Genomic DNA, 19,829 nt, shown 5'->3' with positions numbered 1-19,829 from the left:
TTCCAGGACTGTCCATCAAAAGCTTGCCAACAATAGCATCTCACTCAGTCCATACTTCCATACTTTTATCAAGGTAAGAAAAAAGAGGAGATCTGACATTTGGAATTGGGCAGAGATGGTACCATTCCAAAGTATGTGAAACCAAAAGGATTCCTTAATTATATTCTACACTCTACTTAAACTTGTGACTTGAATAGCTTTAGTTCTCTAATGGTTCCAGTCATTTCTCACACTTCTCAGAAGTGTTTTTTTTTTTTTTCCTGTTCAAAATAGTCAAAGTGAAATATCACTTATTAGACTATATGGAGAACTGTTCTTCTCACTACCAACCCAAGAATCAATATAAAATAACATACAGATCAACACAAAATCTTTGTTCTAAGCCCAAGCATAAAAATTGTGAGCAAGCACTGAAGTGGAAACAGGACTCTTTGTTCTCCAAGCGTCTAAATTCCTTGTTTAAATTAAAATAGATGACTCTTGCATTTATTAGAATATGAGGCTTTCTTACAGCAGGGTAGGTGCCAGGTAAAGCTTGAACTTTCTTCCTTATGGCCCTATGCCAGTATATAGGTTTAAAGCCTTCTCTCCTTTTTCAGACCTGACCCTCTCATTTCTCTTGACACTACTCAATCCAAACTTAAACCTCAGTATACCGTCCCATAGTACAGAATGCTTTGAAGGTGAAAGATATGCAAAGCACAAATCACCAAAGTAATTTCCGTGTTTTCTAGGTATCTGTTAGTACACACACATCTTGCTTACAACCTCACTACCTTGGAATAAGTTTACACCTCCAACCTTCGTCCAGCCTTACAGTTACTTCTTACTTAGGTTTGCACTTACATGACATAACCATGCTTATGGATGGGAGTGGGTTGGAGGGAAGCTAGCAAAAAGGTTACCATGTCATCCTTAACATCGTGTGCTCATATCACAAAACTGACACTGCATATCTTAATCCAAAACCACAGACCCGTCCTAGTCTCTCTCTCACTAGTCTCTACAATGAAAATTAGCCATAAAAATAGAAAATGGAAGTGTCAGAGGTAAGAACAGAAAGGAAAAAGACAATGTCAAGACAATGTCAGGGCTCACAGGAAGTGAAAAGAGTATTTCAAGGCTAAACAGTGATTAAGAATCATATTATCAATTTTTAAGAACAGCTTACAGACAGCTCTCCTTCAAGGTGATGTTGTGGCCCTCTCCCTGTTAACTAATTGAGAATTTTAATAGTGCAAGCTATTTGCAATACGAAGTGAGGCAAATCACTAAAGAAATAGTATCAAGAGACACAACCGAACCAATGGCTTTTTGCTTGTGCTGTCACAGCAGTGCCCCACTCTGACAAGTTCAGAGCCTGTTGGACAGGCTTTGTAAATTCACTGATGGCCATCAGAACTATTGTCTAACTAGGCAGAGCAGACAAAAAGACTAGAAAAAGAAACAAAGCACTAGAGCTAGGAGACAAATCCAAGTCTCAGGTGTCTTTGAATGCTAAATGAATTAAACTGGACAAAGTAAAAAGACACCATCAGCACAACCTAGATTTTTACTTATTCTGGTAGTACAGCAAAATAAACTGGACAAAATGTAAGTGATGGTGTGACAAATGATAGAGGGAAGGGTATGTGTGTGTATATATATATATATATCATGAGGATCTGTTCAACACAGACGTTTAAGAATAAAGCATGAGAGATTTTTCTATAGGCCACTTGTATCCAAAGACAAATACACAAATCATATGCAGTATACATTCAGGAGAAGACATGGGGAGAATATTTCTTGTGTACCAGCAAAAAATATAGAACTAAACTCAACTAAAAATACACCAAGGACATTGAAAATCACCATCATCATCTATTCTCACGATGTGATATCTCTGTAAACAAACATGCTATTATTTGATCTCCTTTTATTAAAACAAAACAAACAAAAATAGGGATGTGGAGTGTTTAATATTATGGAATCACTAAAATACATGAAAATATTCAAATAAATATTGGGAAATTATTTGACATTTCAACTTTACCTCAAGGTGGTCACCACCAACTCTTGGATGGCGAGTCAGAATTTAGGCAGAAAAATGGTTTTAGTTTATGACACACTGAGTAAACTATTTTTTTACTGAGTATCACATTAATGTAACCATAGCATCAGTGGGAGGATATGAACAGAATATGGCATTCGCGCTCCTCTTTTTTCAGAGTTGTTTTGGGAATTTAGTTTTTTTTTTTTCCTTGATAATCCTTGATCCATATTTCTTTATTATAAAAAGAGGTGAACTGAAGTGGAAAAAGATAATATTTTAAAGAGTTCTTCCTATACTACCTCTTTTTACAGAATTAATAGACACTAAGACACTGTCATACCAGGGAGGATATATGGACCAGCCATTACTCTCAGACAGCAGCCAAGAACAGGTACTTTAGGAGAAGATTAAAACTAAGGACTGCTGACCTTCAAGCCAGCACATTCACTGTAAATGTTCTAGAATTAAATGCCAAAAAGATAGTTTTTTCCTAACATGTTTTTCTACACATTGAACAAGGATGCTTACCAATCAACTACCTGACATGAGCTCTTCCTTGGCCTTCTAACATTGGAGACACATTTAATGTTGGGATCCAATATTATTTTTTCCAAAACCAGTGGAGGAGGATCAAGACTAAATTTAGTCCAAAAGGGTAATGTTATTTACAAGTCCTCTTAGCAAAGCTTTCCTCAGAAATAGTTATCTGAACGTCCAGTTAATACGAGGCAAATCATTTTAAGTGGTAAATTATTTTACAACTACTCCTTTGTCCTGTTTCCTGGCTGACAACGGAGTTTAATTAAAATAAAAAAGTTACAGGACAAATTAATAATTGAGCTAAACACTCATTGTGGCAAGAGAAAGAGACATATCACAGCATGAAACTCAGATCCAGTTCTGAGTTCCAGAACTTCCCCATGGGAAGGATCAGCATCTTGCACTGTACTTATAAAATATAATACTGTACCAGAGTGTCCTGCCTCCTTTCCAGGTTGTCTTTAGGACACATGAACTCCAGGGAATTGTGGGTGGAGTGTATGAAAGATCTTATTGCAGCTGCTTGTACTGCACCTGTTCAAGGGATAAATAAAGCAGCTAAGTTCTAGTTTTGGTTTCATTCGCTGACAGTCCCTTGATGCGGAAAGAAATGATATACCACCTCCTCATCTTGTCAATCATTCCGCAAATATGTATTCAATATTGTGGAAGTGATGAATTTTCCCCCCAGAATGTTCCCACAAGCTTGGATAAGCTCTCTGACAAGTCACATACACACAGGGAAAAACTTATGGGTCATTGCTCCATACTCTTCCAGACAATAACCCTGTTCACATAAATTATCAATCCTGCAACTTCATCCCATTTTTACCAGGAAAGGGATTAGAATTAGGTCTATATGAAACCAAAATTAAAACTGAATTAATTCAAATTCTCTGGAGCTTACAAAAAGTTTATTCTGTCGTCCCCTGCCACCCCCCCCCTTATTTATGTCTGATTTCCAAAGCTTGAAGCATAATACCATACTGTATAAAAGAAGAAATATGCTAGATCTTTATGCATTGAAGATCCAGACCTTTTTTATGTGAGTCATTGGGGTCTTTCCATTGACATTTGGGACACAGACGTGCATCTTCACAGGGCACATTTTCCACAAAAGCTTGCTGTTACTCTGCAGGGCAGATTTTTTTTTTAAAAAAACTGTTTTTCTTGCTTGCATATTTCTTTAGGTCTCCTAAATAAAGATTTCTAGAAACACAATCAAGTAGATTATGTTAGCCTCAGAAGACACAACACAGGTTTAGAAAAAAGAAGCACATTCCCATATTGGGAAACTTCACTGTGCTTTACCACTAAGAAAAGGTGGAAATGTTCACAATGACCACCCATTAGTATTTTTCAGGAAAAGTAACATGTCCTACTATCCACATTCAGCAGATTTTCTTCAGAGAAAAGGTTGTAGATAGCCATCTAAAGCTGTGTTCTGTAGGGTCAGGAAGTGAAGCTCTGCAGAAATGTAGCAAAAGAAGGGAATTGCTGACGAGCAGGACAAAAACATTAGATTGTGGTTCATAGGATGTGTGGTTGTAAGAGGAGGAAAGGGTCTTCCAAAAATTCTCCATGGAAATATACTTCACTCTAAACACAGAAATGATACTGGCATTAGCTAAAGCTTGGGCTCCCCAACGCAGGGTAACAGACTATTTAACACAGCAACGCATGTAATCAGAGAAACAGGAAACCCCACAGCTACACACACAACACTTGTTAGCCTCCATAAGGTACCCTTTTTAACTAACCTCTTCCTGTATTGTTTCTACCAGAATATTCTTTCCACCTTCCCCTTCAGTCTTCTATGGGAAGTTATAACACCTTGTGGAAGGATCTGTGATTTTCATGTTCCAAATGCAGTCTTCATTTCCTTGCTCCTCCGCTCAGAGTGCACTAAATTTAAACGTCACTGAAAGCTGGAAGCAAAGAAAGGATGGCAGACCCCAGTGAGGGAGAATGTGTGGGGCTGAGCAAGGAAAGGCAGGCAGAGGAGGCAGCCCACTGCAGCCTTCTAGGCGTACAGAAGCAGGAGACAGCACAGTACCATCCCACATGGAGGAAGGATGAGTGCCAAGAGGCAACATCAGGGCTGTCCCACAGGACGACAGTCCACAGCAGTATCAGTACTTGTCCTTGCGGTCATCTGAGGCTTCTGAGAAGAGATTGCTGTTCAGATGGGTTTGGCTTGTTGTTGCTCAAGAAAACAGCAACACTTGCAGACTTTTGACCACTTTTTGTCATCAAGAAAGTAAACATGTAATAGTGAAATCTTGTTTGCCCCATCACATATAGATAGCAAAAGGACTTGATCTTAAATAATTTGTTAGACCATTTAAGTAAACAAGTGAGACAAGAATCTTCTAGACAGGAAAGTAATTTTGACAGTACGGCAGGAAGGTATTTGTACTTTGCAACTCCTGACAAAAAAAATCATCAAGAAGACTATCCATTTATTTCCTAGAGTAGGTAATCTTAACCAACCCTGATAAAAGAGAACATCTTGTTTTGGCTGTCTATTTCTTTTTTAAACACCTGCCATAGTACCAACTGCCCTTGGCCATTTTTGAACTGGCTATGACTAGGTAAGGAGAGAATGCTGACATTCTCAAATAGAGCAGGACAGTCCCAGTGACCCCCAGGATCAAGAAAAGGCAGCCCAAATTCACCCTAATACCAGAGCATTCTGATTTGGCACTATGTACCAGAATCTGGGGTTACATGTAGTATTTTTGGAATTTTGGATACCATGTCCCATTCCAGAAGCTTGAGGTAAATGTAGCATTCGTTCCAAATCAAAATAGCTTCCTAAGTTACAGGATGCTTTAAATATAGAATGAGAGTCCCACAGCGGCTTCTGAAAAGCATGCATGCCACCCTAACCAGGTATAGTAAGTACTACGATGCCTTACGGTTGTTTTTTTTTTTCATGCCACAAAGACAAATTGCCACTAACACTGGCTTTAAATTGAATAGCCATAAATTGTTTAAAGTGTGTGTCCTTGAACTAGTTACCTTTAGTGAGAATAAGGGTTTATGCCTTTAGTAACACGTATGGCTAACCAAGAGCAGCAAGTGAGGGAGCCAAAATAGCCCAGCAGCTGGAATTTGGACTTTAAGCAAGGGAAAGGAGGAGGTATGGTGCCAGCACATGAAAGGCTGAGTTCCTCCTAATCCTCAGCTGCCATTGCTACAAATCAAGTGTATTTAGAAGGATTTTGGGGAAAGGTTAAAACCTATTTATTCAGAGTCCAGGCACTAGACACTTGTGGCATAGATAATCACAACTTCAGCTACGCACGTGGGAGGTGCAGAAAGTAACTCTACCCTATTCAAGGGATTTGCATGCCTTGAAGACATTTGATCCATTACATCTTCCTAAAAGAAGAGCAAGAACTCACTGACTTTCTGGAAAAATGGCTGTTAGCCACTGCAAACAAAAAGAAGAGTCACCTTGTAGTAAACACGTTCAAGATGTCACCTGGAGACATTTGTAAGCTGGAAACTAATTCTTTTCAGGTTGCCTACATCCAGAAACAGAGTGCTTACAGTCAAAGTGACCAGAAAAAATACGTTATTTCTTCCCCCTACAATTAAGAGCTGGTTGCTCTTGTTCCCCAAAGTCTTTCAGAAGAATATAGAAACAGCTTCACATTTGGGGGAAAATTATACTTTTCATAGACCCGGAAAGGAAAGTATTTAGGACTGTTCCCAAAGGACACCTAACAGGAGAGCTGGACTAAGCTTCAGGGCCATCCTCAGGCTGGCAACTCATTTGATCAAGCTTTTATTTCGCTGAGCTGCTATTGTAAGTTAAGGGCCTAATTAACATTCATAATTCTTTCCTCATCATCTATACAGCACATTTTGACAGATGATACTTGTTTGTTTTTTAATCTACCATATTATGTAAATCATGGGTCAACACAATGTGACTCAACAGCACATTTGTTGACATCCTTGTCCTCACTCTGTACTGGCAAGAATTCAATTCTTTATGAACTCCTATTTAGTTAAATATTATATCATACCTTTATGAAGTTAGGATTTAAGAAATTTGACAATTTTAACAAGAAGCCTATTCTGAAATTTCACTCTCACGTAGCTTTTTTATTAAGACTTTAATTACAGTAGTACTAGAAGGAACAGCCCTTTCACATGCAGTATAAACCATTCTTTTCAATTAGCATTATTCATTTTAAAGCATGCACAGCTGACATTGTCAGACACAGTTTAAAATTAATTATTTCCATAAGACTTACAAGTATTGATTTTTATCATGCTCAGCAAAAGTTTCCCTCCTTCTCTCATCCTCATGATCTTTCAATGGGGATTAATAACTTACCAGCACACTGAACAGCCAGTTCTTTCTGCAACAAAACCCAGTGAACAAAGAAGAGCGGTATCTCATATCACATTGGACACCATTTAATGTTACTTTATAAAATGGTGGCATCTGAGGCACTTATGTACAGAAACTTCTAGCTATACACAAAATAAATCACATGTACCAAATAGTGGGCTGGAGCTAGCTGATTCATCAATCAATGCTAGATTATAATGAAGACCTTTCCTTTTAACACACTGCTTTAGTACTTCAAAGGCTACTGAAGGCTTTTTATAGTTATATACAAACTGGATTTTAAAAAAAATAAGGTACTCTTTACACTACTAATTAGACAACAAGAGTGACCAGATGAGAACCACTGTTGCTAGCATAGAAAGTTAATGATAACATATTGGCAGAATAAATTTCACTCTGTGTCACACTAGCTGTAGAAGACTTGGCAATAATGTATTCAGAATGGAGCTAATGACAGTGCTATCTGCTGTGTTATGGAAAACTGCCATTTGCTGAGTTCAAATATCTGACACTAATAAAAAGTATCACCTGAAAAAAAAGTGTTCAGCAGCTTTAAATACATAATTTAATGGTTACCTCCTGTTGCGTTTACTGGTTCTAAAGGATCTGCAAAATTATGTTCATTAATAATTAAGTGAATTTGACAATTTCTTGAAATACTACATCAACTATATTCGCAACTAAATTAACTTTAAGCCAACGGCGGAGGAATTTGTCACACCAGAATACCCAGTTGCCAGGGAACACTTAAATGTTAAAACAAGATAAAAACAAGATAAAAAGCAACAAAACTCATTTGAATTGTGGACTTGTTAGGTTCCTTAGGTTAAGAAACCTCCTCCTCTTCCTTCATAAAGAGGCAATAACTATGTTTATCCCCACTCTTGAGCTTCTCAGTTTCTCACCATTCTTGGGCCCCAGTTTCTTAACACACGTAACATTATGCTTCCTATTCAAGGGAAAGGTTATGTTTCCCTCTTAGAGGAAAAAGCTGAAAAGTCACTATGGAATTTATTTTTTTTTTCCTCTCCATCAAGAAATACTGACTGTATTTATAACCGAGTTAGTAGTTGCATAGATTCTATTCAGTCTAGCTTTTTCATACACTGAACTCTCCTACAGATAATGCCACACCAGCACTGGTGATTCAGATACAATCACAACACAAAGAGAACAGCTGCATTTGGCAGGTCAAAAAGAAAGGGCTTCAAACCCACTGGTTATATATTATGTCAGAACAATGAGAGCCACAGGTTTTATTATGTAACATCCTTTAAGCTAGTACTTCAGCTATTACAGACTGTTATTCGTATTAATCTGGCCTACATTCTAACAGTGCTAAATGTTTCCCCTGAAATTCAGAACAGACAGAATTGAGAAACAGAAGCTTAAATAGAGCTATGCATGATGTCTGCAGAGATACTGCATGGAGTACATAATACTGTTTATATACTCCTGGCCTTCAGCAATAAACTTAGTATTCAGTGATTACTTTAATCACACAAAAACAGGTAAGAGAGGCTGCCTTTCAGTTCCAAGCACATCTTTGCTTTAAAGGAAAAATCATTAGACCAAGAGCTGCAGTTAGTTCCATAACCTTCCTGAAAGCTATTTGGTGAACATAATACACATTCAAATCACATTGCATTATGATGCTGAGATTTCAATAAAGACTCTTCCACTGGAAATCCTGAGTTTAAGGATGTAACAATAAGCCATGTGGATTTTTCAGAATGTTTTCTGAAAGGAAGTTAACAAAATATTCTTAGTTATGTCATGATTGCTTAACCAGAGGGGAAGAGAGTAGATCTTATGATGAAACTGCTTTGTGTCCTCCCCAAAAAAATCAGGTGTTGGTTAAAAAACAAACCTTCTCATAAGTTAGTGAGCAGCTTACATGAAACATCCATTGTGATTACTCCTCAGACCTCCTCAAATACCTCATGGTATTTGCAGTCAGGACAAGGAAAGTTGTCTACCTCAGAATATCTACCACCCTACCTCTCAGACAACCGGAACAGCCAGCTTTAAATCTCTGCTCTGCTTCATTCAGAGCAGAGCCTTGAACTGAGACCCCAGTACCCAGGAATGTTCTGATCCCCAGGTCCCTGAACCCATAGTATTTATTGAGCCAGAGAAATAGAATACAGCTATACCATTAGCTCCTTCCCTCCTAGTACAATACAGATTTGCCACTCATGCTTGATGAGAGATGCAACCGTATCAAACAACTGCCCTCTATACTGTACTGTCACTCACAGCGTTAACGCTGACTACTGCGATACCTCAGATAAACAGTACCAAACCAGGGGTTTTAGGAGTTACTTGTAGAGTTAAGGCTCACAGAAATGCAATTATTTCTGATAACTGTGGCTCTAAACACACCAGAATTGGATTGCAATAGTTGGAGAGCATCAAGTAACTAGTGTTCTCTCATGTTACCAACACGTCTGTACGTCCAACAAATGACTATGTATAATAAAAGTCAGAATTCTATGACTTTGCATGGGATGACTGGATCGTTCAGGAAGTGATCTAAAAGTTACAGATCATCTCAAAGAAATATTGATGCCCACAAAATAGGTATTGTGTTACAAACAGATAAGAAAGTTTTGGAGTGTTCTTCAAAGCTGCACTGGAAGCACTTCATTTCCCTGTCACAAGGAACTATTTGAAGTTAAACTGTAGAAGACAGGAAGAATGTGAAACCACCTGTGCTAAGAAGCTACCACAGTTTATCAAGCCATAAGACAGTCTTTAGATTAAAGTCCAATGGCTTAGTCCTACTCTCAGAAGTTGATTCAAAGTCATTTGAGTTTTTTGGGGGAAAAAGGGGAAACATCTCTACTTATCAGTACTTAAAAGGGAAGGCTTTTAGAAGACAAGGCTTACCTGTTAGCTTATAGAATATCAACGATTCTAAATACTAATCTGTGGCTTTTAGGATTGTGAAGGACTTCACATTTGGAGATGAAACAAAAACTCTCACATTAGAGTTCTGGCTCTAGAACAATAACTGCTCAGTGATTAGATTCACCAGACATGGATGCTTAACATGTGACGTGGACTCAGCGTTTCAAATGAACTTGTTAAATGTCCTTAGTTCAATCAATGCAGGTACAGCTCACTCTTCTGTTTGCAATATATATTCACCACATGGCTATCCAAATGACAGCAGCAGAATGCATAGTGCTTGCCCCTGAGGTTTCCCTGCCTTCAAGCATAGAAGTAAAAAGCCAAGAAGGAATCCCTTTGCCCATCACTTGCCTGTTTTAAGGCACTGATACCTGATAGGTAATAAAGCAAATGGGAGTACAGAATAAATATTATCACATAGTTCCTTGAAGGAAAAGCAGTCACAGTGAAAGGATGACATATGTATTCCAGGGAATGGAGGAAAGACGGGACGTAATCAGGAAAAGGTGCTAGTAAAAGCATCTTTTTAATAAGGCATCTTTTCCTATTCGTGTTTCCCGTTTCTCCTCATTGCACTTACATCACGACCAGATTTCAACTACTTCTTTACTTAATAGAATAAAGCCAAAATAGTTCTCTCACACTTTGTTTAAACATTGTCTCCTTTGACATCAGGTTCTGACTTTTCATTTGGAACCCAGGCAACGTTAAAAAAATCCTCTCTATTAGGAAACAAAAAACTGACTGGACAATCACAGAGTGAATGTACCAATCATAAGCTACTGCACTGTTTTGGGTGATATTTCTGCATACCTTTCAGCTCACTGCATCACCTGCAAGCCAGTCTGTCTTACTAGAAAAGTTTGCTGTTATTCACAAATACACAAGGAGACTCTGCTGTCATATCTATCCATGTACAATCACACCACCTTAGGTAACTCTGCAATACAGCACTTGAACTATACTTAAAAGCCTTCTTAGGCAGGATTAGGTCTATAAAATTAATTAATTTTGCTCACTTCAGACAGTTCATACCAGCAGTAGGAGAAAATAAACTGCTTTGCTGCCCACGTTAATTTTGGAAGACCAGATTTGCACATATGACCAGGCCACCTGTGTCAGCTCTTAGTGGTGCCAACAACCTGCAAGCCCCATTCACTTCAGTAGGAGTGACAGATGCTCAGCTTCACTAAGAGTCAGCCAGTATTATTCTCCTACCTCTGGTACCTGCCTATTACATCTCATGAAATAATTTGTTCTAGAGGGTACGATGGCTTGTGGGGTGGGGACTAAAAAAATATCTTTAAAGTCTTCCCAGATAATTTTCTAATTCCATTGTCAAAGGAGTGTGAAAACTGCAGAGCGACCTTAACTCCTCTCCACTTGTTTTTGACTCCTCTCTCCTCATGAATACCTTGGAAATTTAAGTACAGTTTTTCTTTCCCCATAAGACGGCAATTATGATTGAGTACAAAGGTCACCTCACTTATGACTGTAAATTGCTGATAATGGGAATATCTGATCTATTTGAAGATATACTCATGTAAAAAGATGATAAAGTCCTTATAAGGTCTATTTTTTCTTTGGCAAAGGCCACGTGTAACACTGTGTTCCAATTAAAAATATCACAACTTGCTCCTATTCCAGCCCTCCCTAAAAGAAGCTATGTTCATTCCTGCATGCCTGCTTTTTCCCTAAGGCAGGCTACAAAACCCAATCTGAGCCAAAAGCAATCCTCTCAGCTAAGAACTGGGCCTCACTGAGGAAGATTTCAAAACATTTAACAGTGCTTTCTGATACTACTATTGCTAGAAATTCATCCAGCTGTGTGAAAAGGTAATTCCACCCCACCTCTGTGAATCCAACCACTGCAGTTCTACTCCTGCTCGTCACACGATTCTCAAAGGCCCCAGGAGAATCACATAGCCTTCGGGCACACTGAGCTTACCTTAGGAGATCATAACCTGTGACAACGGGTTCGCTTTGAAAGAACTGTCATTTCATTTCTGCATGTGTAAGCGCCATAGCCCCAGATGTTGAATGGCAGACTCTGTGATTGAATTACTTATAAAAAAAAAATCAACACCTTACAGTGCAGGCTGCAAAATGTCATGAAAATGCCTACAGAAGTATGTTGGTACCTCTCCGTACTTAATTTGGGTGCAATAAAGAAATACCAAAACTATTTACCAAATACCAAAACTCTTAGTGAAATTAATACAAGCGTATGAAGTAAATTTATTTTTGTAGGCTTTTTTTTTCCCTTTTTTTTTTGGCATTACAACACAGAACAGCTTCCTTTGCAATTACTGAAGAACAAAGACTGCTTTTGCAAAAGTGTTTATGAAATGTTCTTCTCATTATAGGACTTAGTGTTAAGGTAAATATATCTCTATGGAGAAAGGAATACTGTGTATTAGAGTAAGGGAGATCAAATAAGACAGAGCTTTACAGTTTAAATATGAAATAGGGTAGTTAAGGTTGCAGAAGCTCACAGATGACTCTGAATCACAATTGCTGCAGGGATCTCAATTTGGTACCTACAACAGACTAGTTGTTTCACTATGAAAAAAATCTTTTCAAAGCAGTGTAGGTGGCTCCCCCCCAATGGAGCAGACCATTTGTTTGCGTTTTATTTGTTTATCTGATTAAATCATTCTGGTATTCCTTTTAAACACTGTTATGTAAGTAACCTCTCTTGTCATTGCTCTGCAAAATATGCCTTCTGCAGGTGGTCTGTGGAGGAACAAAGACATCTCTAAAAGATCTGAACATTCTGGAATAGATTTGAGACTGACAAAAAAGGAGGAAGCTGTAGGAAGCAGCATAAAGCGGAAATCTCCCAAACCAAAAGTTACATAGAACTATCTAGCTTGGTTAGCGAATAGCGAAAGGGGAAAGCTTATGAATTTCTTTATGGCGACCCAATGATTCAAAAAAAAAAAAGCACAAAAAAAAACTTTTAAGAAACCAATTTCTTGGGAGTGGCAGTGGGAGGAAGAGATGGCTAGAAAATAAATGGACTAATCTGTAATCAACAGATACATGAGGTAATTAATTATTAAGTCACATGCTGTTTATCAGCTACAAATGGAAGGCTTCTGCATAATTTAAGTCTGCATTTTAAGCACTATCTTCTGCTTGACGTGCCTAATTTTCATCCAATTATTGCACCCCCTCCAAGAGGTGGACATATATCCTTATCTTTGTCCAGTTTGAACAGACCAAGACTTTACATATTGACAAGCAGTTACATAATTATTTTCTAGAAATACTATTTTGTATTCCCATTCATAGTTGTTCTACTCTCTTCCCCCAAAACAGACAGCACCAGCAAGGCCCCTGTCAGTAGAAAAAGAGACAACACCATACAAAATAGAACTGGAAGCTCATTTAAAAGGAGACAGCATCATCATTCTTAAAAATATACAAACAAGAAATGTCTGAGACAGCATCGATGCCAGGCTGTGCTGTGGATTTCTGTATTTGGAGTCTATATTATATTCTCTGATTCTTTGTTCAGACCTAGCTGCAAAGATCCTCTATTTTACTTGGCCAGGTCAGAGCATACATACAATTAGTTTACTGCTACTTTCCAACCTAAACAGGCCCAATGAGGCTTTTTGTTCACTTACTCTGGAGATTGTCAAGGGCATGTTGAAGTCCTTGCCCCCCTGCAGTCGGAAGCCCCATGGTCCAGGTCCATTCAGAGTCACGCTGTAAGCCATCCTGTACCTCCTTCACAAGGCACCAAGACACTGCAGAACAGAAGGATGGGGTAGAGTGATGGGGTGAAAAAACACAGTAAGAAGAGGGCAGAGTTTTATATAACGACAGCAATTTTCTTTCTGCCTTGCCTGTTCAGTCGTGCTGGGATATCACCTAAGAATAGATGGGAGCTATAATGCAGATGCTGATATCCCAGCTGAGTAGGGCCCATAAAAGGTTTGTAACCAGACACCTACTATGCAAAGACTTCATGACTCAGAGGTCTAATATAGCCCCCAGGGAGGGGGGGGACAGATCTTTCTAGGCTTCTCAAGACCCTCTTCATGTTCAGTTACTTCACGGGCAAAACACATTTGGAATAAAACATGCAAATAGAATCCCATGCTAAAATCCCAAACGTACAAATCTCATTTCTAGTCTATTAAACAATTACATAACCAGTTGTAATTTCTGATTCAGCAAATGTGTATTGTACAGTGATACATAACATACTACAAACAAGTTCTTACATATATATATACACACACCTTTCCATACATAGCAGAAAAAAAACACCAAAAATATGTGTTTATCTTCTCTTACACTGATCTGTTAAACTGAAATAAGTACCTACTACACACATGACAAAAAAACTTCACAACTTCATTTTTGGCTCTTGCTTCCATAGCCTACACTTTCTCAAGGGACAATTAAAATTTATTCTCTTGGAATGCAGATAGAAGTATGAGCTATTTCTAAGCAGCATTTAATTTCAATAGCATAAGCATAGTTTCATCACATACTTGTCATACTGTTTTGATACAAGTGTTCTAAAGGCATGACAATTAAGAATACAGTTAACTAGCTGCTTCCTCAACTCACTCCATAATTTTTCATGGTTTATATACCATTTGTGTTAGGTGTTCCATAAAAAACTTTATAACCCTTATTTGGTAACACGGGATACATTTCTGCCTTAGACTGGGAATAACTAAAGCACAGAGAACAAGAGGGAAGGGGAGAAGCTGCTGGCAGAACTAAAAAGATAAACAGCTTCTGCTCTTCGGATAAAGCTATAAACATTAAATAACACTCACCACTTTCAAGTCATTAACATGTGCAGGAGCTCCAGAAGCACTCTAGTATATCTCTGCAGCACCCTTGCTTTTACGCTCACATTACAAAGAAATTCTCATTACGTTCAGGTGAAAAACAAGCACGGACTCTCCTCTGATAATCAAAAAGACAACCAAAACCACACAATGCACTAGTGAGGGAGCTCCATTTGGTAGTGTGCCAGTCTGCCCATGCACCCATCTTAAAATGTCATAGAAAACTGATGGTGAAACTACAGAGAGCAAATATTATCATGGCCTCAGCCTTTATCTGTGGAGTTGATCAATAATTTTTCAAAACCACATACGTCTTAGTTTGTTTAGCATGCAGAGTGACAGAAAAGCCATTTGTACAAGGAAATAATTATGCACCACAAACTGTAGACTATACCACATAACCACATTTTTCAGTCCAAGGTCCAAATCAAACCACAGAAATTCACATGGGTTTGACTCAGACAGTAGAAGCGGCGCAAACCAAAACCATAGCAAGACACAGTTTCAAAGAAAAAAGGTTAATGTCTCACAAATACTTATGGAGCATGTTTACATGAACTACATTTGTAAGCTATCTCTGTATGAGGCCAGAAACAGTGATGTTTGAATGATGACTTAAGAGGGGGAAGAAAAAGGACTTTTTGCACTTTGAACCACGCCACTTTCAGCCCTTCCATTTATCCTGTAGGCCTCTTAATTCAGATACTGATTTTTTTTATTATTATTATTTTTGAAAAGGTCACAGGCACACACAAAAGAAATGTCCACTGCACTATTCCTCTCCTTTTTCTAGGAATTCACTGTGTTTTTCTAGTGCCTTTTTTTGGCTCCATTTCAAAGGTTCAGAAAAATATAAGAAAAACATGAGTAAAACAAACATGACAAGTCATTGCTTCACTAGTAAAGAAAGCATTATAGAAAAAAAATATTAGAAGAGAAGTTACATTTATATGGATGATGAACTCCATGCATGTTACCTTCCTGTACTTAAATCTTCAGTCATTTGAAAAAAAAAATAAAAAAAATAAAAAAATAAAAAATGGCAAAAACGATAACAGCATAAAACTGCACAGACAGCAAGCTGAACAGACCTAAGCATTAAGAAACAGAAATGCTGCTTAATCAAACACTATGTGCTTCTATCCTACTTTCACATCCGCAACATGCCATCTGCTTATCAGTTTAGGACATCTGAAAGGGTTTGTGAGATCCTTCAGGCTGGGTTGGGTGCTATGAAACTAAAGTGGTAATCTCATTAGGGGCACTCACATTTGAATGACATGTTCAGCTGAGGACACTTGTTTCTACTGCCTTGGTTTCTGTCTGTGTCCATACAAACATCCAGCGTAGCTTGGCACTTTTACAAAGAAAGTGCAGGGGATGTGCCTGCATCCTGGCCCACGTTGCCCTTCGACACAGCAGGACCTCTTTCATGTGCCCATGCAACCACTATCAGGTCCGCAGTTTTCTTTTTCCAGGCCTAAGTCCTTTCCTCCTGTTTTTGTTTCCCCTCTGCCAACCCGCAGAAAGCTCCATATTTAATTCTGAAGAACAGCAAACAGTAAAGAAGATTGTGGTGCAGTCACAGCTTCATTTGAGGGGATGCTCAGTGTAGCTCGTTTGCCTTCTACAGAATCCTGCTACAGGCAGATCAGAAAGCCTGTGATCCACCCAGGTGATTATTTCAATCCTGCCTTGTTTTCAGAGGTGAGACACACAGATGCATTCACCATGTCATGTATCCAGAGCAAACACAGGGAACTGGACTGGTGCAGCAGGTACGGTGCCATCATAGCTACCGTCACAAACCTCCACAAAACCTTCTGGGAAACCTGGGGATGAAATGAACTGTGTATACATAGTAGACAACCCTCTTGCTTTCAGAAGCCTGTGGTGTTTGGATTAGGTTTTATTTGCTTTACATAACCACCTATTAGACTGTTTCAAAAATCACTTTTTGTTTGCTCAAATAACAGCATTTTGTTTCTCTTGGGGTGCCTTCTTTCCTACATTCTCTAGCTATGTCAAAACCTATGACGTGCATACAGTTCCCTTCCTTCAGACAGGAGCTATGCTGAGTCAAATGAGGCCACTGATGTGAGGAGTGACATTTAAAGGAATAAAATATATATTCCAGGAGCCAGGTGACATTTTCTCTTCAGATAGCAAAACAAAAATTTGTCCAGAGCTCACAAAGCCCCCCCAGAGTTGTCCCCAGGTGACTGATAGGAACAGCTGTGAGGAAGCTGGATGGGTACCAGGCACCACGGGGCCCGCAGTGCCAGCAGGCTCTGCGCGCAGAAGCATGCTGCAACCTTCAGCAAATGCCGCAGAGCCCGGGCAGAGCCATCCCTCCAAAGCTGCGTCAGAGGCGTTACACTAGCGGAAACAATTCACATATGCTAGGAGACCATGTGGTATTACAGCAAAAGGACTTTAGGAAAGCTACAACTGCACGCTCGGGAGCGCATAGCCATCAAGTGAATGAAATAAAAACCACTAGTGTCAATGCTAAATTAAGATGGGAGGAAACAAGTCATGGAAATTCCAATTGTTCAAGTTGCTACCACTTCGTTAGGCTGGCCACATTACTCATCATGTATTTTAATTGCAATGTTAGATGTGCTCCTGGGAGAGCCTTGAATTACTGCTACTGCAGCAACAAAGTTGTATCATTCGTGTCATTTCAGAAGTAGATTGCTTGAAAGTTTATTTGACTTCTGATCTGCAACAGAATGTGTGCTTTGACACACAGAAAGACACCTGTGAGGTCATGGTTGCTATAACCCTTTATCGTTTTCTTTGAGCAAGCAAAGTACTTGCACTGCAGAGAAAAGCTGTAATTTATTTACTGATAAAAAGATCTTCACCAAGAAGGACCAGAAGAAAGGACAAAATAGCATGTATTTACTGTATAACGGCTAATCAGTACTAAAGAATTTGATACAAATATATACAAATTCTATATGTCATCAATGGAAAACATTTTTAACTCTTAATTCCTACCCTGCCAATGTCAAACCGAACGTAGAAGTAACTACTGGGAGCAAAGATTTTTTCAGCACAAGATCATTATTGCTCCCAAAGCAAAACTATTCTACAGTGCCGATGAGCTCATTGCCATCTCCTTTCCTTCACTGCTACAGCCTAAACTAAGTTCAATTAATCCTCCTTCTACTTCCACGTACAATATTGTTCACCCATTTAATCAAAATCCTTCTGTTCTGACAGAATTTCTTTCTGAGTTCCTCTGTCAAGTTGTTTTAAGTCTTGTACTTTGTACTTTCTTCAGAAACTAAATTTTCTTCCCTTGGCTTCAGCAAATTCTGCTTTGTCAGTATCTTTTTCACATGGCGGTTTACAGGTCCCAACAGAATGTAGTATTCTTAGGGAGACAGCTAGAGCAGCATAATGGAACATTTTCTCCCTTCTCTGTAACACAAAGCCTTCAGAAATACAGCTCAAACCACTTTCTGTTTGGCCTTTTGCTGCTGCCCGTATCACCTTACCAATTCATTGAATTTGCAGTTTACTCTCACTTCCAGATCATTCACCATGAATACTTTCACCATTACGGAGAAAAAAAATACACTTTTTTCGATATTAAATACTCTTTTTTACTCTGCTACAGCCTCCTTTTACTATGACGAAAGAGTGAATACACACCATAGAGCAGCCAACCTTCATATTTAGAAGATTTTACGACTTTTGAGACTATGTTAAACTGCAAACCACACCTGTGGAGAGGGGGAGAGAGACAAAGAAGATACTTTGGGAAGGGAGTAAGTCACACCTGTCCAGACTATTTACAGCCACTTTCACCCCCATATTGCAAAAAGACTTCAGTGTGTGTTACAAACTTCTCGCCTTATCAGCATCTCAATCATGGTTTTCAAAGGCACCCACTACAGCGTGTAATACTTAACGCTTCTGTGGCACCTACTTCACCAAGATATAAAGGTTTTTGTTTGTTTGTTTTAAAGAGAAAAAATACCCAAACACCTGTTGTTTAGGTAAACGTTACCAACTCCTTTTTACCTATGGAGCCAGAGTGCTTAGGTTACCAGCTTTAGGTCACTAATTGAGCCAAGAGCAGCAACTGGATTAAAATGCAGCTTAGTTTCAAAGCAGGTACTTGAACCAGAAAGAAGGCTGCAACGTGCTTTGCTGTTTTGTTTTTATTCTTCTTGCCTGACTCTGGGCTGAAACCAGAAAAGCAACCCTGCAACTACTCTAATTTGTGGCTTGCTGCAGGGAATCCTAATCAACAGTTTTGGCTTAACGAGAGAAAAGAGCCAAGAAGAAAAAAAAAAAAAAAAAAAAAGGGAAAGAAAAAGGGCTGAAGAGGCTACGTGCAGATCGCTGTCAGCTCCACAGGGCCAGGGCCAGAGCTGACATCTATGTCACAGGATTTCTACGCTGCTGGCTAGCTGCCAGCGTGCCGGAGGCTGGGCACGGCACGAAGAGGGGACAACACGATGAAGGGACAGCACGGCTCAGAGGACGGACCCCGCGCTGTCCCTGTCAGTTCACCACCTCAGAGCCCCCTCACGGCTCCCTGCGCCGCCCTGATGGAGCAGGGTCCCCCTACGTGCACGCCCACAGGTGCAGCGATGCAGGATTTCATCTTCAGTGAAGAAGGCGCCCCAAAGCTAGGTTTGACCCAAATGACTCACCTAGTTTCTGCCTTCCCAGCACAGCCTCCCCTGGGCAACACCTTCCACTACAGAAATTTTCAATCCGCGGGGAGAGTTTTAAAAGCGGCAAGGGGCTCCCACCCTGTACCCTCCTCTTGCCAAAGGCGCTTTTCCCCTTGGGCCAGAACAAGACCCCCGTTTTCCACCCCGCCGCCTCTGCCCCGACCCACACGGGGGCTGCGCGGCTCGGGGCTGAGCGGCCGAGCCGCCCCCGGGCTTTCCCCGGCCCCACGGCTGTGGCGGGCCCCTCTCCTTCCCTCAGCGCCGCGGCGCCACCCACCTGTCCCGGCCGCCGGAGCGGAGCTCGCGGGGCGCAACCGGTAACTCCAGGGGCCGGCGGGGAGCCGCGGGCCCTCAGCGGGCGGCGCTTGCGGACACCGGGGCACAGGGGAGCGGGGAAGGGCGGCGGCACCGCCCGCCCCTGAGGGCCCCGCAAGCGGCGGCCGCCC

The 19,829-nt window shown here is 40.0% G+C and overlaps 1 protein-coding gene across 1 annotated transcript in view; it reads right to left on the bottom strand.

Moving 5' to 3' along the window:
* Positions 1–13,591, bottom strand: part of LDB3 (LIM domain binding 3) — a 71,333-nt gene extending 57,742 nt beyond the window's left edge. Inside the window, exon 1 of the mRNA XM_035570252.1 lies at positions 13,499–13,591. Coding sequence (XP_035426145.1) covers positions 13,499–13,591 — 93 coding nt within the window. The remainder of the gene's footprint in view (positions 1–13,498) is intronic.
* Positions 13,592–19,829: the final 6,238 nt, after the last annotated feature.

The sequence above is a fragment of the Cygnus atratus genome, chromosome 7 (assembly GCF_013377495.2).
Source record: "Cygnus atratus isolate AKBS03 ecotype Queensland, Australia chromosome 7, CAtr_DNAZoo_HiC_assembly, whole genome shotgun sequence".
Taxonomy (NCBI): Eukaryota; Metazoa; Chordata; class Aves; order Anseriformes; family Anatidae; genus Cygnus; species Cygnus atratus.
Note: the sequence above shows the minus strand (reverse complement) of the source record. Positions and strands in the feature narration are given on the sequence as shown.